At 37.4% G+C, this 25,800-nt stretch overlaps 1 protein-coding gene across 1 annotated transcript in view; it reads left to right on the top strand.

Annotated features, from left to right (window-relative positions):
* Positions 1-25,800, top strand: part of LOC115213912 (protein FAM91A1) — an 84,886-nt gene that overhangs the window by 17,260 nt on the left and 41,826 nt on the right. The window contains exon 2 of the mRNA XM_029782889.2: positions 19,716-19,800. Within this exon, the coding sequence (XP_029638749.1) occupies positions 19,716-19,800 (85 nt within the window). The remainder of the gene's footprint in view (positions 1-19,715; positions 19,801-25,800) is intronic.

Consider the following 25,800-nt stretch of genomic DNA (forward strand, 5'->3'; position numbering starts at 1 on the left):
ATAGTGGATAAAATAGTACAGTGTGGATAATAAATTTTTTATTTTGCAAAACAAGAGAATTGTGTATGTTGAAGGGTATTTGTAAAACAACATTTACATTAAATGGTACTGAGCTCCAAAATGTTGAGAACCACTATATTAGACTATTTGGGAATCTTCCATGCAGTAGATTACCCAAGGGAAGATTTATATCAGTTTCTTAATTTCATGAAACCAGAACTGAACACTGACCCTTAAATTTTTCCCCGGGACTTAGCAGTTACTAACTCTCACATTTCACTTCCACTCATGCTTTCTCTTATTATTATACACCCAAAGACCCATACTCACTCGATTTGTTTCTCTAATCACTACCAACATTCTCTGCAATCAATTCACATCTGTCATTATCAAATATGCTAATTACAGAATTTTATGGGATTTCTCCATAAAGAATGACCTCATTATTGAAGCAAGGAAACCTGATATGATCATAAGAAAAAAATGTAATATCATAGACTCTGGAATACCATATGATAGAAGATATCAAGGATGTTGACAAAACTGAGAAATTCTAGGACTTAGCAAGAGAGACAAAGAGATAATGGAAGATGAAAGAGTGAAAGTGACAGTTGTTCCGTGTGGTGATTGGTGTACTTGGCACAACACCCAAGCTGCTACCTAAGAAACTGTAGGATACTGGAATTGAGACATGCATTCTTAACCTGCAGAAAAGTGCCATCTTGCATTCTGCAAGAATCCTGTGAAAGATTCTTGCAATATGCAGAAACTTGTTGATGTCAAACCCCAAGATAATGTCCCTGTTAATTAAATTAGTAGTTTGAATTAATAATAATAATAATTGTCCTTTCTTATTTTGACATAAGGCCAGCAAATTTTGAGAACTGGGGAAGTTGATTACATCAGTCCCATTGCTCAATTGATACTTATTTTATTGACCCTGAAAGGATGAAAGGCAAAGTTGAGCTTGGTGGAATTTGAACTCAGAATGTAGACAGACAAAATGCTGCCTAAGCATTTTGTTTGGCATGCTAATGATTCTGCCAGCTCACTAATAATAATAATAATAATAATAATGATAATGATAATGATAATAATAATAATAATAATAATGTTGATGATGATTTCAAATTTTGGCTCAAGGCCAGCAAGTTCAGCAGGATCAGGGTAGTTGATAACATCAACCCCAGTACTCAACTGGTACTTATTTTATCGGACTCTGGAAGGTAAAGTTAACCTTGGCAGAATTTGAACTCAGAACATAAAGACAGATGAAATACCATTAAGTATTTTGTCCAGCTTGGTAACTATTCTATCAGCTCACCACCTTACTAATAATAATAATGATGATGACAATGACATCAACGATGATAGATAGGTAAGTAGATGGATGGATGGATGGATGGGTGGGCATTGGTCTTGCAAGGCCATGGATCTGTAGCTGGGGAATTTTGTGTCAGCTGCTGATGGTGATGCACCATCTGCTATGACTGCACAGGCCCCCACAAGAGTGGCAGTCTCGCATGCAGTGACGGCATTTGAAGAAGAGACAACAACAACAGCTATTTTAATTTAATACTGTTTTAGTTGTGTACACTGGATAATATATTCAGCCTGGCATCTATTGTCAATACCATTGAATATTATTATTCACTGTCTCCTATATCAGAGGTGACAAATCTCATTTAGGTGTGCACATGTCACTGAAAAGGCCTAAAAAGGCCAAAATTCATTTGGCATTCTCGCTAACTGCTGCCAGGGTGATTTTTTATCTCCTTCTGATTGTGTTTTTAACCCTTTAGCATTCAAACTGGCCATATTTAACCTGTTTTATGTTGAAACTGGCCAGATCTTGCCTCTCACCTCAACCCTACAAGGTCATTCTAAAACTAAACAATCACATCATTGAAATCTCTAAACTACAAGATGATATGAATGATTAATTTAAATCAATATAAATAAACAGTTACATTTGACAGAATAATCTGAATACTAAAGGGTTAAACTCATCACATTCATAAGAGATTTTATCTCAGATAAAAACTGCAGTGACTTGTATGTCAACTGTGTATATACATTAAGTATGATACATAGATAGCTACTTAAAAAAAAATGCTTTTTCAATTATCATTTTGGTTTCCTTAGAATTTTAGTTAATTTATTTGGCTAATAAATTATCCAAAAAGCAAAGTCTTAGTAAGTAGGAAGGCAGTCAAATCCCAACTCCCTTCAGGTAGATGGCCCTGCTCGATCTGTAGAAAAAGTGTAGGTAGAAACTCCATAAGATGCACCCAATATGAGCTTTGTACACATAAAAAGTGCAGCAATATCAGAAGAAGGTAACAGGGAAACTAGCTTTTGTATGTGGAAGATGCACATGTACAATAACACTGAAAATGTGTAGAAAATAGACTCCATCAACTGCCAAGGGGTCATGCTAGAGGTAGTAGATAGCTTCTTATGTAGGTGACCAAGTTAGTAGTGGAGGTGGATGCACTGAGCATGTAGCTATGAGATTAAGTTTAGGCTGGGCAAAGTTCAGAGAGCTCCTACTTCTGCTGGCAACAAAGGGCCTCTCAGAGTGAAAGGCAGATTGTATGATGCCTGTGTGTGAACAGCTATGAGAATTTTGATATTGATCTTGGCCTGTAAGGCCGATGCTACATGACAATGAAATATGGACTGTGACAGCTGAGGACATGCATAGGCTTGAAAGGAATGAAGCCAGTATGCTTTGCTGGATGTGCAATGTCAGTGTGCATGTTCAATAAAGTGTAAGCATCTTGAGAGAAAAGTTAAGCATAAGGGGTATCAGATGTGGTGTGCAAGAGAGACTACTGCACTGGTATAGTCATGTGATGTATATGGACGAGGGCAGTTGTGTAAAGAAGTACTGATCTCTAACTGTTGAGGGAACATGTGGTAGAGCCTCACAGAAGCAATGACTAGTGACCAAAACCTTTGGCGATATGTTGTGTTTGAGAAGACCCATCAAGCCGAGCAAAATCGCAGTCATAGCAGATACTGGTGTCACACAAATGGCACGTGTCGATGGTACGTAAAAGCACCCATTACACTTTTGGAGTTGTTGGCATTAGGAAGGGCATCCAGCCGTAGAAAACGATGCCAAATCAGACTGGAATCTGGTGCAGCCCTCCAGTTTGCCAGCCCTGGTCATGGATGTTAACACTTTAGTGTTCTGATTATTCTATCAAACATAATGCTTATTGATTCCCATTGATTTGAATTAATCATGCATTATCTCATATCTTCAAGATCTTGATGGTGTAATTACTTAATGTAGAATAACATTGAAGGGTAGGTGTAAGAGCCTGGATCTGGTCAGTTTGAACATAAAACAGATGAAATATTTTGGCCTGATATGGCCGGTTTAAATACTAAAGGTTTAAATGATGATGATGATGATGGTGATGATTAATTACACCATCCAGCTTTAATAAATATGCTCTATGCTGCACAAAATAAGGTTATACAAAAAATGAAATGCATTAGTAATATATTCACTTTGCAGCACAAACAATTTCTTTAAGATGTTTCATACTGTAATAGTTACTAGTACAAAATAAATTTAAATATTGACCGCATATGTAAAGGTGGTTTTAGTCATGGTGGCTAAAAACAAACTAAATAATGTGTGGAGAAAAATTTTCTTTTTGTTTCCATATGTTAATCATTTGGTTAATATTGGGTCAAACATTTCTTCTATTTAACAGACAGGGAGAGGAGTACTGATGCATTATAGCTGTACAAGTTTTCAATTTATGGCTGCATATGCTATTTATGACTCTATTTACAGCTGGTGCACCCACATAAAGTTCTGATTCGCTCTGTCCTCAATCTCACAATACCGTTTATACCAACTAAATATTATTTATTTTCTGTCAAGTACTTTCTGACATTCTCAGCATGGACACTTTCCTGAGAAGGAAATGAAAACAAATCATTTATTGTTTGAAAATGAAGAGAATATATGTTGTTGCTGCTGTTTTTTTTCTTTCTTTTTTTTTTTTGTCCCTAGGTCAGTCCTAATCAAGTATACTTTTGATCAACTATGTTTCAGGTATAATCGTCCTGTAATTCTCTTTCCTGATTTTTTTGTTTTTATAAAAACATGAAAGACATTTGGTAGCTATTTCAAGTAGGTGAATCCTCTATGTAGGTGATCCTTCACTGGCTAGGAAGCTCATAGTTTGGGCTTATGTGTATGTGATCAATGACGGTAGCATCTTTCCTGCTCAGAAACTAATTGGATGATGGACTTCTTCTGCTGTTTAAATTATAAGCAAAGATCTAGTGTTTTAACCCTTTTGTTACTGTATTTCTTTTGAGATACTCTGTGTTGCTTTCAATAAATTTTAAATATAACAAAGAATTTAGTAAAATAACTAGTTATAATTTAGCTAGTGTTAGAAACATAAATTGTGACTAAGGTTTGGTGGAAGATTTTAATTCAAAACTTATGAAAACAAGACATTTGTACTACAGAGCCAGATGTGGTTTCAGCCAGGTTGGTATCGAAAGGGTTAAAACAATTCCAGTCTGGTGGTTAAGTGGCATTGTATGAGGGCTCACTGGACTAAGAAATCTGTGATGCCCACAAGAGAACAGACTAGGTGTGTTGATCACAGCTATCAATGCTTGTGAAATTTACTTTCCTGTGTTAGGGTCTGTTTTCATTTTCAGTCTTCAAGTATGGAATGATACGAAATAGAACAAATGTGCTTATAATGATGAGCACTAGAGAAATTTACTTTTCAGCTCAAACTTGCAATTATGAAAAGAACTGGCTCTTAATGAATTATTATTGTTTAGCTTCAGGTTAATCATGATCCAGTAAACTTATAAATTATTCCAACCATGATCGTTTCATCTACTTGGGCATTGTTTATTTAAGGTTACAATATCCGGTGTGTCACTTAAATTTTAAGACTGTAGAATGTGATGTGATTGACAGTTTAGAAGCTCTGCTTTTGGATCAACTCATAGTGGTTGCTAAGCTAGGTGAACTGACTTCACTGTCATCTTCTATTTGCAAAAGAAAGAAAGGAGAACGTGGTGGATGAACATAGAGGATGTACAATATTGGTTTCCCATTTTGGCACAAGGCCAGTAATTTCAAAGGAGTGGGTCAGTCGATTGCATTGACCCAGTGCTCGACTGGTACTTATTCTATCGGCCCTGAAAGGATTGGCAAAGTCAGCCATGGCAGAATTTGAACTCAGAACATAAAGATGAACAAAATGCCACTGTGCTAACAATTCTGCCAGCTTGCTGTCTTGAGAATGTGTAATATTGCAAGGTAATGAAATATAAACACAGAATGTAGAGGATGTGCAAGAGATGTTCTCATTGATATGTACATCAGACAATTCACTGTTACACGCACACACACACACACATACACACACACACGTACTTATGTCTTTTCATTAATATGTTTGTTAGACAACTCACTGTTATATACATACACATGTGTTACTTTGCCCATATACATGCATATGTGTGTGCTTTTATGTGTGTATTATATCATCGTCATTGTTTAACATCTGCTCTCTATGCTGGCATGGGTTGGATGATTTGACATGGAGCTGGCTAGCAGGGACTCTCAACTTTCTAGACTCCCAACTGTCTCTTGTGACATGGTTTCTACAGCTTGATGCCCTTCCTAATGCCAACCACTTAACAGAGTGTGCTGTATGCTTTTTACATGTTTATGCCTGGTCAGAAAGTTACCATTGGTTTCACTTCTGCTAATGCTCTTAGCAATACAGGCAACTTAATTTTTTTTCTTTTTTTTCAGACTTATAAACAATTGACTGATGTGTGTGTGTGTGTTAAGAGGTGTACTTGACAATTCACAGCTATAACTGCCACTTATAGAAGTGTGTTTTCTATCGTTCAGTATTTAAAAAAAAAAAAGTAACGGAAGCCCATGGCAAATATCATAGGCGGCCCACTCTTTAATCAGCATTGGACTCATCTAACACATCTGTCTCTCCTATTGTATCCTGGAGACGTCAGCTCAAAGTTGTTCAAACATCTGCTCTATTGATGTTTGTTATTTAACCCTAGGTGAGTGAGCCTGATAGAGCAAGCAGAATTATAAACAAATGCATTCTAAGGGAGATTTAGCTACTATATGTGGCTGATTGAGTGATCAGACAGCAGTTCTTTCAGTGGCTAGTTATTGATCTCACTAGTCGGTGCAGGGTGGGGCTGTGAACGTATTAGACGCTGCCCTCTTTTGTCTAACTAATAAATGTCACACTATTTTCATTCACACGTGAAGCTAATAAATGTCACTATATTTTCACTTATCTAGCTTGATAAATGTCACTCATATATATATATATATATATATATATAATATATATATATATAATAAATATTAGGGAATAAATCCAAATTTACAGGGAAAAATCAGATTTAGGACTGAATCCAATTTTATAGTAAAATATTATATAATATTAATTAGAGACAAAACCACTATTATGCATAATAGTGGTTTTGTCTCTAATTAATATTATATATATATATATATATATATATATTATATATATATATAATGCCTAAGTTGGCTAAAACCCTAATGGGTTTGGTTCTGAGTTTCATCCCTATATGGCCTGTGAAATAAGTCATAGTATTTACTGGGTTTGTTCAGTAGATGTTTTATGAGAAAGAAAGGAACAAGGAAATGCTGAGGAGAGAGAAAGTAAGAAGGAAATAAAAAAGAGAAAGTAAGAGAGAGAGACGAAAACAAAAAATGAGTAAAGAAAGGAGAAAGAGAGACAGACAACCAAAGAAAAAAACTAGTTTCGGGTCTTAACAAAGAAGCAATTTTTAAGGGCTGGCCTTTCCCCACTAAACCAGTGGTTCTCGGCCATTTTTTACCTATGGATCCCTTTGATTCCAATTTTACTCGGATGGGCTCTCATAGTCATTTGACTTTTAAAAAACCTTATATTTTTTATAATCAAGTATTATTAGGAATTGTATAAAAAAAAGAATGAAAATATTTTGTGTATTGTAGAAGTATTGTAAAATTTATTGCACAGTTTTTTTTACAACAAAATCTTCTTATATGGACCCCAAAAGGCCATATAGACCCTGGTTCAAAAACCGCTGCCAACAATGTTAGAACTCACCTCTCTGCCACAACACATTGAGCCTCAAGGCGGTGAGCTGACAGAAATGTTAGCATGCCTGGCGAAATGCGTAACTGTATTTCGTCTGCCGTTACGTTCTGAGTTGAAATTCCGCCGAGGTCGACTTTGCCTTTCATCCTTTCGGGGTCGATTAAATAAGTACCAGTTACGCACTGGGGTTAGTTATTTAGTTAGTTAGTTAGTTAATTTGGCTCAAAAGCAAATAGCAAGGCCATGTAGGGGGACATGGAGTTAAGTACAGGGTGGTGTTCATGTAAAGAGTTCAGGCCACTTGAGGTCCAGGGAGGCTTTGAACAAAGCGGTCGTCGGCATCTTCACCATCTCGTCTGGCAGCTTGTTCCACGGATCCGCAACCCGGACGGAGAAAGCTCCTCTCCTTCGATTGAGATGAAATCGTCGCAGGTAGAGCTTTTCGGAATGACCCCGCAGCCGACGCTCCGGAGCAGGAGTGAAGAACAGCTCTTTCGAGAGGTTACACTTCCCGCTTTTGATGTTGTGGGCGAGAATGAGATCACCACGGCGGCGGCGTTTTTCAAGAGAATAAAGGTCGAGCGTCCTCAGCCTTTCTTCGTAGGACAAATTTTTGAGACCATGAACCATGCGAGTAGCCAGCCTCTGGACTCTTTCGAGATGCTGTATGTCTTTGAGGAGATAAGGAGAAGAGGCTTGAATCCCATACTCCAATATGGGTCTCACCAGCGTGACATAGATATAGGGGTTGATATAATCGACTTCGTTTGTCTGTCCTTGTTTGTCCTCTCTATGTTTAGCCCCTTGTAGGTAGTAAAGAAATAGGTATTTCGTCCGCCGTTAGGTTCTAAGTTCAAATTCGGTCTAGGTCGACTTTGCCTTTCATCCTTTCGAGATCGATAAATTAAGTACCAGTTACGCACTGGGGTCGATGTAATCGACTCAATCCCTTTGTCTGTCCTTGTTTGTCCCTCTATGTTTAGCCCCTTGTGGGCAATAAAGAAATAACAGCACATTGAGCCTCTTTTACTAATTTTAAAATTATCATTGTTTAGCTCCAAGTCAGCCTTGATAGAGTAAACCTATGAACAAAGACGTTCTAGACATGACTATTCCATTTTTTTTCTTTCAATTTACCCAGTACATTGTTCATTGTGTCTTTCTTCATATTATGATTTGAGATACAGATGAAGCTGTTACCTCCAGAATGTCACGTAGACCCGTCCCTCCACGAGCACCCCCCCCCACACTATTGGTTTGTTTTTAAAAACCTGTTTATTTACTTATTTATTTTTATTTGCTGACGTAGACAACAACTTATTTCATTGGCTTTTAGTTTATGTTTTTCTTTCTTCAATATATAATTAATGTGATTTCTTCCATCCCTCCCTTCTGATTCGTGATGTGTTTCTATTAGCATCGATTGAAATAATTCTTTTCGTCACTCACGTTTCACTTTTTGCCTTCCATCTTTTTTTTGTATTTTTTCATTTTTTGCTTTGGTATGACACATAACGTCTTTTAATTACTTCAACACACCCCTTTCTCAGTGTCTAACACTGATTTTTAAAATAATTAGTCTGCAGTGGTCTTCTTCTTCTTCTTCTTCTTGACAGTAGTTTTATTCAGCTGGGTTTTTTTTGTTTCGTTTCGACATTCCACAATTTGGAGACGTTGCATAATTGTTGCTGTAATTCTTTTCTTATTCTTTAACTATTCCATGATGTCATGAACACATGCGGCTGCACAATTTCACATTCTTCTTTCATCCTTCTACATTTATTATTATTTTTTTCTTTTTCTCCTCCTTCATTTTCTTCGTCTTTGTCATCGTTTTCTTTTTGTTCTTCTACATGTCTAAATTTTTTTTCTTAATTATAATCTCTTTCTATCTGTGTATGTAATCTAGGATTTTATAAAAAAAAAATCTTTTGCCAGTTGTTTTTGCTTCGCGGCAAGTGATGATATCAGAGTAGGTAGTTATTTCCTTGTTTATGTAGGAGTCGCTACAATTCCCCACAGATGTCTTAATCCTTCCTCTTATCTTGCTAAGATGTTTTGGCTTTCCTCTGCGTGTAAATGAACGTTTATTGATAACAGCTGAAATACAAATAAAAACCTACATACCCTCTATTTTCTCTCTCTCTCTCTCTCTCTCTGACACTAATTCTTTACACACACATACTAACTCTCCTCCTCTCATGGACACGTAGTATTTCTTTCCCTATGCACTCATATTCTCCCTCTCTCTCTCTCGCGCGCATACACTTTATTAAATGTTCTTACACACACAACGTCATTTTCAGTATTGGAAATGGTAAATCACCTGTTTTCCTCGATTACTTCCATGGCATTCCACTAGTTTTGAAGGATAATACATGTTAAATTCCCGTGACTTACTCTTTAAACCGCCCCCGCTCATTTCTTGTGTATGTGTGTGTGTAAAGCACATAAAACTTCAAATGACCCTTTTGAATAGAAAAAGTAGAAGGCTGCCTTTGGGACTCAAGCCCAAATCTCCTGTAGACTTGTTCTTTACAAGTAAGGTGCCACATAAAATGCACTTGTGCCAGTCCTCTGTAAATGTACCTGGGATCTTTTCGGTTTGAACGGCAGTTTTTTCTAGCGGTGTCATATGAAATTGTCACCCATAATTATGACCCTAGTATCGATCTATTGCATTTCAATCTGTTTTAGGGTTTGGGGTGGGGGGAAGGGTATCTTTTTTTTCCTTCACAAATGTAAATAAACCCAATATGTTTCTTAAACGAGGGACATATTCATACGGCACAGAATGTTTTTTTTACCTCAATGGACGTCATTGATTGGTTGAAATTGAAGAAATTGAAGAAAAAAAACCCCAACAAATATCTTACAAACTATAGAATTTTCCCAATAAAGCCAAGAGGAAAAGATGTTTTATAAACACATTCTACCAGTATACGAAGTTTAAAATTTTTTAGTTACCTAGAAATTATGTTAAAAACTGCCATTCAAACCGAAAAGATCCTGCACCTGTGCTGGTGGCACACAAAAAGCACCCAGCTCACTGTAAAGTGGTTGGCATTATGAAGAGTATCCAGCTGCAGAAGCCATACCACAACAGACAATTGGAGTCTGGACAACTCCCCAACAGGCCAGCTCCATGTCAAACTATCCAACCCATGCCAGCATGGAAAACAGATGTTAAATGATGATGAGGATGGTGTACAATGTAATAGATTTTTCTCCAAAATTGGTAAAGCTTTGTGTAGGAGGCGAAAGATTGGGTCTCTCTCATTTTAACTGAATCACTGCTCTGGGCTTAATATTGTTAGAAATAATTTCTTTTATAGGCATTAGGCCAAAACATTTGTTGAGAAAAGGGTTCAGTCATACTTCAGGGGTTCAGTAAATAAAGTACCAGTCACCTGAGTGGCACTTTATATAAGATAAAAAATTTTACTTAGTCTAAGAAATTTCACTCTTCAAAGGGGCCAAGTTGTATGCTCCTTAGAGTATTCTTCATAATGTATTAAAACTCTTTAAACAGATATTTGCAAACCATAGGACATTCCCTAGTATGTTAAAATGAAGAAAATAACCTAAATCTACAAAGATTCTTTTAGAATGCTGTAATTATAAGCCTATTTCTCTGCTACTTAATGTTTTAGAAAAAAAAAAAAAAAAATTAAGCCACTTAGCTGGCAGAATTGTTAGCATGCCAGGCAAAATGCTTAGTGGTGTTTCTTCTGGTTCTTTACATTCTGAGCACAAATTCTGCTGAGGACGACTTTGCCTTCATCTTTTTGGGGTTGATAAAATAAGTACCAGCTGAACACTGGGGTTGATGTAATTGGCTTTCCTCTCCCCTATATTGCTAGCCATGTTTCAAAATTACAAATCAAGGAAACCCACCTCTCACCTAGTCACCTACCGTTCCAGGAAACCCACCTCTCACCTAGTCACCTACCGTTCTGGCAGACACACCAGCCAGATTGACTACATCCTTGCCAGAAAAAGGGAAAGAGGGCTGATTATAAATGCCAAAACCTTCCCAGGCGAAGAATGTACTCCCCAACATAGATTAGTAGTTAGCGACTTCAGGATCAGAGCTAAATGGTCGCCCAGAAGAAGACCAGCTTGGAGGAGAAGGGTCTGGAAGCTTAAAGATCCTGCAAATGCACAGAGATTTAGAGACATACTACTCGAAGCCTCTGACGAAATAGAAGGGGATATAGCTTCACTTAATGTGGAAGACAACTGGAGATTCCTACGGGACAATCTGCTGACAGCCACTGACCAGATCTGTGGATGGAGCAAAGTACCATCTCGACCCAGAGTAACATGGTGGTGGAACACGGTGGTTGACGGGGCTATTAGACAAAAGAGACAGGCTTGGAAGGACTGGAAGAACGGTGGTAGCAGGGAATTGTATCAGACAGCCAAAAGGGAAGCTAGGAGACAGGTTTATATAGCCAGAGGGGAAGCGGATAAGAAAAAATTTGCCAATGTTCTGAGCCGTGAGGATGAAAGACTTGAGGTATTTCGTGTTGCAAGACAGTGTGTGAGAGAGAATCGTGATGTGGTAGGAGAGAAGTGTGTTCGCATGGATGATGGTTCACTTGCGCTAAATGAGGATGCAAAGAGAGAGGTTTGGAGATGCCACTATGAAAGTTTGCTGAATAAAGAAAATGAATGGGATAAAGAGAGTCTGCCAAATGTTGACCCAACAGAGGGACCAGCTATCCGAGTTGATAGTTCCGTAGTAGCTAAGGCAGTTAGGAGCATGAAGACAGGGAAAGCCCCAGGCCCATCAGGAATTACTGCAGAGATGCTCAAAATATCTGGCAGTGTCGGCTATAACCTAGTCACCCGTATAGTCAACCAGGTGATACACGAAGGAGTCATACCCAATGACTGGTGTAGCAGCATACTAGTCAACTGCTACAAAGGTAAAGGTGATGCCCTGGATACAAATAATTACAGAGGTATCAAGCTGTTGGATCAGGTAATGAAGGTTACGGAGAGGGTCTTAGCCCAACTAATTAGAGAGAGAGTTAGTTTAGATGAGATGCAGTTTGGGTTTGTCCCAGGGAAAAGCACCACTGATGCTATATTCCTGGTAAGGCAGCTGCAGGAGAAATACCTAGCCAAGGATAAGCCCCTGTACCTGGCTTTTGTTGACATGGAGAAAGCCTTTGATAGGGTCCCCCGATCCCTCATCTGGTGGTCAATGAGGAAACTAGGGATAGATGAATGGCTGGTGAGGGCTGTGCAAGCCATGTACAGAGATGCCGTAAGTAAGGTTAGAGTTGGCAACATGTACACAGAAGAATTCAAAGTAGAGGTTGGGGTCCACCAGGGTTCAGTACTCAGCCCCCTCCTATTTATCATAGTCCTCCAGGCAATAACGGAGGAATTCAAGACCGGTTGCCCCTGGGAGCTCCTCTATGCTGACGACCTCGCTCTAATCGCTGAGTCACTATCAGAACTGGAGGAGAAGTTCCAGGTGTGGAAGGAGGGTTTAGAATCGAGGGGCCTTAGAGTCAACCTAGCTAAAACCAAAGTACTAATAAGTAGAAAGGTAGAAAACCCACAAATATCATCAAGAAGATGGCCCTGTTCGATCTGTAGAAAAGGTGTAGGTAGAAACTCTATAAGATGTACCCAGTGTAAGCTATGGACACATAAGAGGTGCAGCAATGTCAAAGGTAGGCTAACTGGGAAGATAGTTTTTGTATGTGGCAGGTGCTCTGGAGCACTGACCTCCGAAAATCTGCAGAAAACAACTTCTGTCACTTTCCGGGGGGAAAAAACTAGAAGTAGTTGATAGTTTCCGCTATCTAGGTGACCAAGTCAGTAGTGGGGGTGGGTGCGCTGAAAGTGTAACTGCTAGAATAAGAATAGCCTGGGCAAAGTTTAGGGAGCTCTTACCTCTGCTGGTGACTAAAGGCCTCTCGCTCAGAGTAAAAGGCAGACTGTATGATGCATGTGTACGAACAGCTATGCTACATGGCAGTGAAACATGGGCCGTGACTGCTGAGGACATGCGTAAGCTCGTGAGGAACGAAGCCAGTATGCTCCGATGGATGTGTAATGTCAGTGTACTTACTCGACAGAGCGTTAGTACCTTGAGAGAAATGTTGTACCTAAGAAGCATCAGTTGTTGTGTGCAAGAGAGACGATTGCGCTGGTATGGTCATGTGGCGAGAATGGATGAAGAGAGGTGTGTGAGAAAGTGCCAATCCCTAGCAGTTGAGGGAACCCGTGGAAGAGGTAGACCCAGGAAAACCTGGGACGAGGTGGTGAAGCACGACCTTCGGACGTTAGGTCTCACCATGGAAATGACTAGAGACCGAGACCTATGGAAGTATGCTGTGCGTGAGAAGACCCGGCAAGACTAGTGAAGCCATAATCCATGGCCCCTACCTGGGACGTAGTCAGTCCACCTGTGCATACCTTCCTTCTTGTGACACTTGTGAAGACCTGTTGAGGCAAGTGAGAATCGAATCGAATCGTATCAAATCAAATCGAACCAAATCAAAATAGATGAACATCAATGGAATTTGTATCCTTGTGGTACCAGTGCCGGTGGCACATAAGAAAACCATCCGAACGTGACCGTAGCCAGTACCGCAATGACTGGCCTCCGTGCTGAGGGCACGTAACAAACACCATCCGAGCGTGGCCGTCCGCCAGCCTCGTCTAGCACCTGTGTCGGTGACACATAAGAAAACACCATCCGAGCGTGGCCGTCTGCCAGCCTCGTCTGGCACCTGTGTCGGTGGCACATAAAAAACACCATCCGAGCGTGGCCGTCTGCCAGCCTCGTCTGGCACCTGTGTCGGTGGCACATAAAATCACCCACTACACTCTCGGAGTGGTTGGCGTTAGGAAGGGCATCCAGCTGTAGAAACACTGCCACATCTGACTGGCCTGGTGCAGCCTTCGGGCTTCCCAGACCCCAGTTGAACCGTCCAACCCATGCTAGCATGGAAAGCGGACGTTAAACGATGATGATGATGATGATGAATATTTCCAAAAAGTTTATAAAACTGAGAATACACTGACACAGTGCTTGTTCTCCTGAAAAATTCCTCTGTTGTATTCAGTTAGGCTTGTAAAATAATTTTTCATTAGTGAATACTTTAATAATTAATATTACAGGAAATAGTTTTTGTGAGCTCTTTATTCATTTACATAAAGTATTTGAAACTTTTGATTATTGAATTCTGGCTGAATTAATTAATGCTTTTCAAAGGTTTAGTCTAACTCTTTAGCATTTAGACTTGTTATATCTAGCCTGTGTTTTCTTCTAGCTGGTTTTTCTGTTCAAACTAGCTATATCCAGCCCCTCACATCTGCCATGCAATGTCATTGTAAAATTAAGCAAACACATAATCAAAATCTCAAAACTACGAGATAATGCTTAACTAATTCAAAATAATGTGAATAAATAAGCATTGCATTAGACAGAGTAAGCTGAATATTAAACGGTTAAATCATACTTTATTTGGTGGGTTTGGAGAAAGTGATTGTGCTCATGGTCTTTGCTGATGCTCCTAAACTGTTGAGATTGGTGCCATTAATCTTCCTCATTAGCTTTTGTAAGTCAAGACCACAGGAAAGTTATGAGCAGGGAAGAAATTTCTGAGGGTCAACATTCTGGGAAGAAAGAACTTTGAGGGTGGAAGGAGAAGAGACAAATGGGATAGGGGTGATATGAGGAGCAAAGGCCATTATGGTAGCAGTAGAAAAGGTAAGGCGTAGAGACAGATTGTCTATGGCTCAAAGACTGGAGTGTATCTGTCAGTAGCATTTTGCTAGTCAGTTGGGTGGCCCCTTTCTAGATGCTGTTTAGTAAGTCTGTATGTGCAGTAACAACTCCATCCTAGATATGGAAGTAATACTCCAGTGTGGGTCTCAGCTGAGTTTTGTAGAGTATCAATAATGTTAGGAGTTGAAGTATCTTCTGGTCTTGAACAGAACAACCAATTGTTGTAATGCAGTCCTATCTATGTTATGGATGTGCTTTCACCAGAAGAGATCCTTGGTGATAATGTGACCCAACAATTAGGACAATTTTAAGGCTGTTATCTTGTTTTTAATTTGGTTTCAGATCTGCCTCTGAAATAGTAAAAGGCATTTACTTACAAAACCAAGTGCTCCAATTATTATTGGCATAAATATTAATTTGTAATTATTTGTATTATTGGCATAAATGTAAATTTGTAATCTGAAGGCCATCAGTAAGAAAGTACCTCCTGAGGAGCTCACTTCTGACATATAGGATATTGTTTACTTCACTTTTTGGCACTAAATTAATGTACTTGTTTTTGCTGCTGTTGTCTAGCAAGTGCTGTCTGAAAAAGACTGTGACATTCAAAGCTGTCTGCACTTATCTCAAGCCCCTACCTCTTTTATCTCTTCTTAGGTAGAGCCTGTCGATATCATTATTTTTGTGGAGATTTCCAGTTGATGTTAGAATCTTGCAGGTTTTAATGTCTATGGAGTGAATTTCTTCTACAGACCAGTCAAGTATCCCAGATGTTGGGATCAGTACTGATACTACAAATGCATTGTGGGGTACTATCTTGTATGTAAGAGGAGAGTTCAACTGCCATATTTTTCTTAGTCTCATTTGTGTGTGTGATTGTGTATGTATGTATGTATGTATGATCTCACACACAATACAGTAGTACAGATTCATTGGCAAAAAATAATCCAATCTTGGCATTTGTCGGAAAGGCTGGTAGGAAAGAGTATAGTGCCGGCTCTTTGCCACTTGATGTCAGAATGTTTTACATGTAGTGACACTTAATACATCTCGTATACAAAACCCATTGGTAAAATTGGCCGAAATGCACCTGTGATACTGTGTTGTATAAATATTAATACACTCACTCTGTTGTTTAGTGTATGAGTGCCTGTTTTCTCTGACTCATGAATGATGATACACACACATATCATTATCATCATTTACTGTCTGCTTTCCATGTTGTCCAACCTGGTATAGTAAGCGGCCGTTAAATGATAATATACAGGGTGTGATGGGTAAATCGTCACCATTTTATATTTTTAATTTAATGCATGCACATAGTTTGTTTTTGATTTTATTAACTACACAGTATAGTTGGGTCAGTTGGGCACTGTCTGTGAGAAAAACAGTACCATGATGCAATTCACTGCTAGAAATTTGTAAACAACATGCTGTACTGCTTAGCATTCATGCCGGAAGCTCCAATACAAACATTTCAGAGTATTTGGGTGTCAGTGTGAGGACAGTGCAATATGAAGACACGTACCAAAAGTGATATAAATCAAACATCCAGTCAACTTCATAGTGTTTGGAGTGATCTCTATTGATGACAACGTTATTCTTCTATTCATCTTCCCACACAGTCTTGGACTCAACAAGGAGGTCTATATCAAGTATCTGGAGGAGGTAGTGCTGCCCTGGGTCAAGAGGGTGGCTGCTGGGAGACCCTATGTCTGGCAACAGGACTCTGCACCATGCCACATCAGCAGGAAAACCCAGTCATGGCTGTCAGACAATTTCTGCAACCACACTACCTCTAACATCTGACCACTTAACTCCCCAGACTACACCCCCCCCCTGATTATTATGTGTGGGGCACAGTTGAGTGAGAGACCAACAAAACTCCTTGTAACATGAAAGATTAACTGAAGGCAAGAATTATGTCAGCATTCACTAACTTAAACAAGGAGACCGTCCAGAAGAGTTGCAAGAGATTCCAAAGTCGTCTGGAGGCTGTGGTTGAAGCCAATGGCAATTTTATTGAATAAATTTACTCTTTAGTATTTCTAGATGTTTTTATGTAATTTTGGTAAATATGTTTGTTTAAATGAGGTGTCAGTGTTATTTTCATTTTTAAGTAATTTAGGTGACAGTTTATTCACTGCACCCTATATATATATATTGCCCCATGCAAGCATAAAAAAGTAAATGTTATAATTGTGGTGCTGCTGTTGTTGATTGTGGCAATATCTTATTATTTTTTTGTACTCTATAACATATACACACACACACATGGGGTGTTGAAAAGTTCCTGGCTTTGTGTAAAAGAAAATACAGCAGGATCAGTTAATTATAATTTTATTTGACATCTTACCCTCTCAGATTCACATGCTTATTTTCGTGGTCCTTCAGTTTTTCTAAGTACTGTAAAAGAACTTGGAAGGTTGGACCTCCAACCAGGCTTTACACAATACCATTAAAGCCAGGAACTTTTCATCGCTCCCTCATATTTCTCATGCAAGTATGAAAAAGTGGATGTTAAAATGGTGGTACTGCTTTTGATTGTGGAAATAGTTTTAAAAATTTTTTCTGTACTCTATAACACACACACACACACATATAATTTCTTTTTGCATGATATCAAATTTCATATGGCATCACAAATTCTCTTCTTGGCTGTTCCGCTTGTAAGAAATATTAGCCAAATCTTTCTCAAATCAACACAACTGTCTTAAAAAAGGAAGGAGACAATGTATGTGTCCCAGTTAATGTTGACCTGGATATATAATATTTGTAAATAAAGATGGGAAGATTATGGATTAAATACAGTGAGCCAATGATTGGCTGTTCATTGGAAACGTATACTCAACGACACTATTGCTTGCAAAATGCAATACAAAATATAGTAATTCATTTGATTATATGAGTGATCAAACAGACTGACCTGGGACTGAACAACGACTGAAATATTGAGAAGCCATCCTTATTATTTTACAAAACCAGTTGAGATAATAACAGAGTGTGTGAAATTGTCATTAATGCAGGAGCTTGTTTGTTTGAAGCTTCTAAAATATAAAACACCACTTCTGATTTGTTGGACCTCTCTCTTACTCTCTCACTCACTATTTCTCTTCCACATTTTATTGTTGTTACTAATACTACATAACTTGACATATGTTCCATTGCATTTAAAAACATCACTCTTGCAGCAAAATGTAGAACGCTGTATAAATACAATAAAATGAGATGTCTAAACTTCCATTTACTTACTGTGCTTGTTACATCAAAAATATTTTTTATATCTTGTCTTCTAGACATTCATAGCCCATGTTGTTAAGTATATCTAGCCTCTCTACTATGAACAGTCTTCTTAGCTAAACACAATCCTCCCAATGTAGGCTGTTTATGTTCTGATGTCCTGCTTAATTAGGTGTGTGTGTGTGCATTTACTAACCAGCATGTCTTACTTTTCACTCTTAATTGTACGTACATATGTTATCTTCATAGCTAAATGTACCCTGTCTTCTTCATTACTATGTTTTCTCCTCTTCGCTGTATGTGTTTATGTAATAGGTTCTGCACACACTGACTCTTTATCTAAATATCTTGTTATTTTAAGATTAACAAAAATAAATTACTATTATTGTTATTAGTGCCTAATTGGCCTTATCTGTAGTGTCTTGAGTTACACATATAACTTCCCTTTTCATTACAATACTAATGCATTTAAGAATGGCATGAACGACACAGCATGCAATTTCTCCTCTCTAGAATTTCTCAGGTTTCATATTTACATGTCAAACAGTCATTATTATTATTATTATTATTGGAAGCCCATGAGCAACAAGTAGACAAAAACTCCAGAGCTTCAGGCTATGTCTCTTTCGGTAGTTGGTTTTTGTCTTGCCATACAATCAGTCATGGCTGTGTGGTTAAGTTCACAACAATGTGATTTTAGATTCAATTTCCATAATAAAACATTGAATGTCTTCTAAAAAAAAAAAAAAAACATCTTCTGAAATAACCTTAGGTTGACCAATGTCTTGTGAGTGAAATATGGCTGATGGAAACTAGAAATACATCAAAGAGACTGATTCTGGGCTTGGATAGTGGATTTAATATACCATCCATTTTAATACCACTACTATCTTTTTGGGTAGTAAGTATTTGAATCAGGGCCCCAGTCAGAGGTTAGCTTCCTTTCCTCCACCCACCAATCTTGGAGACCCTGAGAAGGATCTTAGTCTCTGCTCTTTCCTCCTTTGACTTAGTCATTAAAAAAATAAGTTGAAATCTTAAACCATTAAAAAAAATGAGTTGCAATATTATAACCTCTTTCACTATTACTGTGTTATTAAGAAAAAGTAATACAATGGGAATGGTTCTCTCAACTATACTACCCAATGTCATCAACCATCTTCAATGGTTAACCTTGTTCCTTATCTGTAGAAATTGATTTATATTGGAAGGTTAATAAACACTGTGTTATTGAAACTGCCAGTTGTCGTCATTGCCATTGTCAACACCACCACCACCATCATCATCATCATCATCAGTCAAGTGGCCTGAACACTTAGGGATGAATGACACTATTTTTTTGTGAATTGGTGATGTTTATACCTGTCCATTCCTTTATCTTATATTTACAACTATTTCTCCCTTTGTAATATTTTTTCTCTCTCTTGGAACTGTGCCCTGTGAAATAGTTAATACTCTGAAGATCAGATTAAAAGAGGGGCCCTTTGCCTAAGAAAGAAACCCTTGTCTATTTTGTTATCTTTTGATTATTCATTCATTTGTTTGTTTATTTATTGCAGAGTCTTGGAAATTCACAAAAAGAGTATGAAAAGGTTGTGGTAGAATTTAGTGTGAAGAATCAGTTACGGTATAAAGGAAATATTGGTAAGAAATATCGGTTTTTGTTTTTATTTACTCTCTAAACATTGCTTACAGCCATATCACATTAAAAACATTGGTTTTCGTCTAATCATCAAAGTTAAGCAACATCAAGCCATTATAATACTGAAGTAATTAACTTATAGGGAAGCGTAGGTGCTACAAATGCACACTTTAGCTGTATTATTTCTATCCAGGTGTTAGAATAAGTGTATTGTATCCTTGCATTTTGTAATAGGGTTAGAGGATAAAGATAGGATACCACAGCTCAATTCTGGATGTATCCCTCTTCATATCATAAACGAGGAGAGATATGTTTTTGGTCATACCATGGGTTTATTATTGCTGCCATGCTAACTTGATGTTGACTGGGTACTCTGTCAGTTTTAGTATTCATTTTTGATGGACCAGTAACATGAAGTAAAGTGCCTTGCTCAAGAACACAACACATCTCCTACAATGGGAACTGAATCCATGATCTTGTGATCTATGAATCCCCAGTACATGACTAGTGTTTATTTTATTTAGAAACAGAAGAAAGCAAAGTTCAACCCTTAATGAGATTTGAACTTAAAGTGTAAAAAGACATAACTAAATACCACAAAATATTTTGACAGACATGTCCTTCTGAGTGTGTCCCTGGCTTTTAGAATAGATACACTATATCCATGTGTGTTGTAAGAATTAACTAAAAGGGTTGGCACTAGGAAAGACATGCTATTGTAAAACAGTATCAAAAAGTCCTGTCCAACCCATGCTAACATAGAAAAGCAGTTCTAAAAGTAATGGTTGTGGTGGTGGCAGTGGTATCAATCCCTTACTAAGGCGGCGAGCTGGCAGAAACGTTAGCACGCCGGGCGAAATGCGTAGCCGTATTTCGTCTACCATTACGTTCTGAGTTCAAATTCCACCGAGGTCGACTTTGCCTTTCATCCTTTCGGGGGTCGATAAATTAAGTACCAGTTACACACTGGGGTCGATGTAATCAACTTAATACCTATGTCTGTCCTTGTTTGTCCCCTCTGTGTTTAGCCCCTTGTGGGTAGTAAGGAAATAGGTATCAATCCCTTATCTAGTAACCTCAGAGACGATCAAAGAATCCAACACTGTAGACTGCAATCTAATAAAGTAATGAAGAGCAACACACTCATTATATAGGGTTCTCTTAGTCTGCCTTACTGTTTAAAGTAGTAAGTTGTGACAGTGACATTACTAAGGTCCCTATTAAAGTTAGCTAAGTAGAGCTGATGAGTTATGCATCTCGTTTTTGCTGAAGATAATGCAATGCAGCATGAATAACAGAATATAAACTATAGACTTGTAAAACTGGTAGACCGGCACCATAAATCTGTAGTCAGCCACGACTCTGTGGAGACATTTCTTCCTTTAAAGCTTCCTAATGCTTTCATTTCATACAATGGGAGATCCAGTAAAATGTCAATAAACAAAAATCAATTTCTCGAAATCTATCATTTTATATATTGATTTTCTTAATGGCTGTTGCAGATCATAAATTTATGGGCAGTTAAGTATGGTAACCTAACAATGATCTCTGGATGTGGACGAATGTAGATAAGTGCATGTGTGTGTGTGTGTGTTTAAAGAATATATGTTTTTGATTTGTAACAAAAAATATTCTACTACTCTGGACCAAAATTTGAATAATTTCGTCTTCCAAATTTCATTGTTATTTAATTCTCACTGAAGACTCTGCAAAGCCTGAAAACCCTTTTTGGTCCAGAATATTCAAATTTATTTATATATATTTTTTTCTTCTAACATAATATTCTCTATTCTGTTGAGATCTCTTGATGTTGTTTATTTTGAATGTATTATATATATATATATATATATATATATATATATATATATATATATATATAGAGAGAGAGAGAGAGAGAGAGAGAGAGAGAGAAAATTGATATGGATAGCAGTATGCAATGTTTTACCAAAAAGGAAAGCTATAATTGTAACTAAATATGACTAGGGTGTTAGAAACACTTACATTGCTAGAAATAAGAGCTAAAATGCTCTAATGCTGTAGTCAAAGCACATAATTGCATACATATATACTGACAGATTATAATTGCCTGACAATACCGATTGAGAATTTCCATCCTGACTGGTCAGTTTCAGCAATTTCTGATGATAGCACTGCATTTAAATTGATGCAATGGTTGCACTGTTCAATTAGATGGAGCCACTTGAAATGGTTGTACTGCATCACTTCTTGATATCCTGTTGCTTATTTTGATTTTATTCACCTTACTTCGAGCTGTGAGGATAATACCAGGCTGACTTGGTGCTTCAACTTAAGTACCTAATTCAACTGAATCTCAGTTATATATATATATATATATATATATATATATATAGTTGCAAATTGAGATAGGGGTTGTAAATGCAACCCTCCATGGGATAACATATATCCAATATACTGCCAGTGAAGTACCCAACAAAGTTAATACATAAATGTTAAGAATTGCGATGCAATTAATTCATTTACTGTATTGTATGGGCAAAGGTAAAGTGTTTTACCACAAATTCATAATACAAAATAAGAAAATGGAGAAATACATCCAAATCAAATATCAACTACCAGATAATACCCAATCACATACTTTATTAAGCCACTACATAAGAAACTTTAAGGTCAAACATAATAATATATGACAAAACAGTGTACATAGAGGTGTGTACATAAAGGAGTAATATGATACAATAAGTACAATATGTATAAGAGAATATGGAGGTGAACTTGTGTCAGATGATGAAAGATTATAGTGAGACAGAGATAGGTGTCTTGCTGTGGAGGAGGTATATATATATATAATATTAATTAGAGACAAAACCACTATTTTGTAAAATTGGATTCAATCCTAAATCTGATTTTTCCCTGTAAATTTGGATTTATTCCCTAATATTTTATTATATATATATATATATATATATATATATATATATATATATATATATTAGAATAGGTGCATTGTGTCCTTGCATTTTGTAATTTTGTAACAGGGACAGAGAGTAAAGATAGGATATAGCAGTTCACTTCTGGATGTATCCCTCTTCATATCGTATATGAGGAGGGATATGTTTTTGGTCATGCCATTGGCTCGTTATTGCTGCCATGCTAACTTCTGTAATTATAACCAAGGAAACTGAAATGAGCAAATGTTTTTTTATTACATTAATTGTTTCATTGAAAATTGATCTAATGATTACTCACTTACTTCTCCTTGGTTATAATTGCAAAAACTGTGGATATTTGTGGATTTTCAGGCATTTGATAAAATAATCCCTTGATTACTAACTGACTGATAGCTTGTATGCATGGATAAGCTTAATAGGGTAAATTCTAGGGTTAAACCCAAATGAAATTAATAGAGGTGTGTATGTGTGTGTGTGTAAATAAAAGTGTTCTTATATATATAAAGAAACTGAACATTAAAAAGAATCAGTGAAAGATGTAGCGTCAATTATTTTATCATGAAAAGATTTATCGTTACTTCAAACTTTCACCGAAGGCTGGATTTTCAAACTTTGTAGAATATTAGAAATATGGTATATACGTACACACATATATATATTCTCTCCACCATTTGCATATACATATGTAAATGGTAGAGAGAATTGGTTGCAATAATAAGTTGAGATGTGTGGTTTAAGAGGGATCAACATCAACAAATAGAAAATGGCTGGAATTTGGCGCATGGCTCAGTGGTTAGAGCGTCGAGCTTACGACCGTGAGGTTGTGAGCTCGAATCCCGGACCGGGCTGCGTGTTGTGTTCTTGAGCAAGACACTTTATTTCACGTTGCTCCAGTTCACTCAGCTGTAGAATTGAGTTGCGACGTTACTGGTGCCAAGCTGTATCGGCCCCTTTGTTTTTCCCTTGGACAACATCGGTGACGTGGAGAGGGGAGGCCGGTATGCATGGGCAACTGCTGGTCTTCCATAAAACAACCTTGCCCGGACTTGTGTCTAGGAGGGTAACTCTCTAGGTGCAAACCCATGGTCACTCATGACCGAAGGGGGTCTTTACCCTTTAATAATAATAATAATGAAATTATTGTATACAGTGCTCAGGTGCATATAAAGTGTATGCAGTAATGTACAAATAACTGTAAAGCAAACAGTGTATGAGTCAGATACATGCTTGCGTGTGTATGGAGGGGAGAAAATCAGGTGTAGTGTTGGTGAATCTCAGGAAGCATGGAAGTTTTGAAGGATGCGGTGCTCCGACAACTAACAACTGATGTTGATGAGAAAAGGAAAAAGAACAGAAGGGTGTGTTTGTTCTTATGATTGGATTGTTGCAGTGAATAGAAAGTAGCCTACTTAAGATTTGAAATTTTCCATGACAACTGAAATGAAGTGGAGTTTAGAGGAGAGGGTACTGAAGGCCTATTTTAATTAAAGGACAATGGAATATTATTTTGTTGTCCAACCACTTCTTTTTCACTAAGTCTGTCAAAGTACAATCTTAAAAAAGAAAAAAATGAAAATAGAAAAACACTCACACCACACTGCCAGCCCTTATTTCCACCATTTATCACATCAATTCTTCTTGCTTAGTACCACAGCAGCCACCTAGAAGGTCCACTCATTCAACTTTTGTCCTGTATTGATATCATTATTTAGAAAGATTTCATCACAGCTGGACTATTTCAAAAAATCTACACAGGTGCAGGTGTGTGTGGCTGTGTGCCATAAGTGCAGGCATAGCTGTGGGGTTAAGTAGCTTGCTTCCCAATGATGTGGTCTTGGGTTCAGTCCCAATGCTTAGCACTTCAGGCAAGTGTCTTCTGCTATAGTTCCAAGCCAATCAAAGTCTTGTGAGTGGATCTGGTAGACAGAAACCAGAAGAAGTCCATCATGTACATGTGTGTGTGTGTGTGTGTATGTGTGTGTGTGTGTGTGTGTCTTTGTGTTGTGTTTATACTCCATCACTGCTTGACAACTAGTGTTGGTTAGTTTATGTCCCTGTAACTTAGCTGTTTGGCAGAAGATACCAGTAGAATAAGTACTGGACTTATAAAAAAAAACCTCATTAAACCCTTCAAGGTGGTGCCCCAGCATAGCCACAGTCCAATGACTGAAAAAAGTAAAAAAATAACAGATAAACTACTAATGATTGATAATTCAAGTTTGTGTTTTTTTGGAGTGGGGTAACTACTGCAAATGAATGCTTTATCATTTTTAAAAACATAATTTTCATTCTTTTTTTGATACTTTATTTTATGAATGAATGTTTTATTGCTTTAGAATGTTAAGTCATCACTTAGTTTAAAGTCAAGTGTTTACTAATAATAACTCTTCAACAATCAAATCAGCCATATCTGGTTAAAATATTCTGCCTCTTCTATGTTCAAACTGGCCAGATCTCACATTTCATGTCATAGTAAGAATAAACAATCACATCATTCTAATCTCAAAACTATGAGATAATGTATGACTAATTCAAGACAATGTAAATAAATAAGCATTTGATTTGACAGAGTAACCTGAGTACTAAAGGGTTAATCATAGTTCAAACTATATATCAATAGAAAGATAAATTTTTACTCTTATCAGTGATATAAATTTAATCTCGAAAACTTTGAATTAGCTTAAATGGCTGAATAATTATGGCTGAATTAGCTTAAATGGCAATATCAGTAAATGGCAGTATCAATAATGTCACAAAAAAGAACATCACTTAATTATGAACATTTTAAAAATGTCTGTTGTATAATGTCTTTATCTTCCCACCTTTATATATATAATTTAAATACTTTGATGAACCTTTAATACTTTTCTTTGGTTGGATGATCTTCCAAACATTAACCACTTTATAGGGTGTACTAGGTGCATTTCATTCTGGCATTAACACTAGAGGGAATGCCATGTCCTTAGCCAAACTAGTCTTCTTGATGGTGTGTTATCTCTGCTTGTTTGCTAACTACTTTACAGAGTGTACTGAGTGCATTTTACATCACCAGCCTGATTGGGATTGCCTTGT

This window comes from Octopus sinensis, linkage group LG7 (assembly GCF_006345805.1).
Source record: "Octopus sinensis linkage group LG7, ASM634580v1, whole genome shotgun sequence".
Classification (NCBI taxonomy): Eukaryota; Metazoa; Mollusca; class Cephalopoda; order Octopoda; family Octopodidae; genus Octopus; species Octopus sinensis.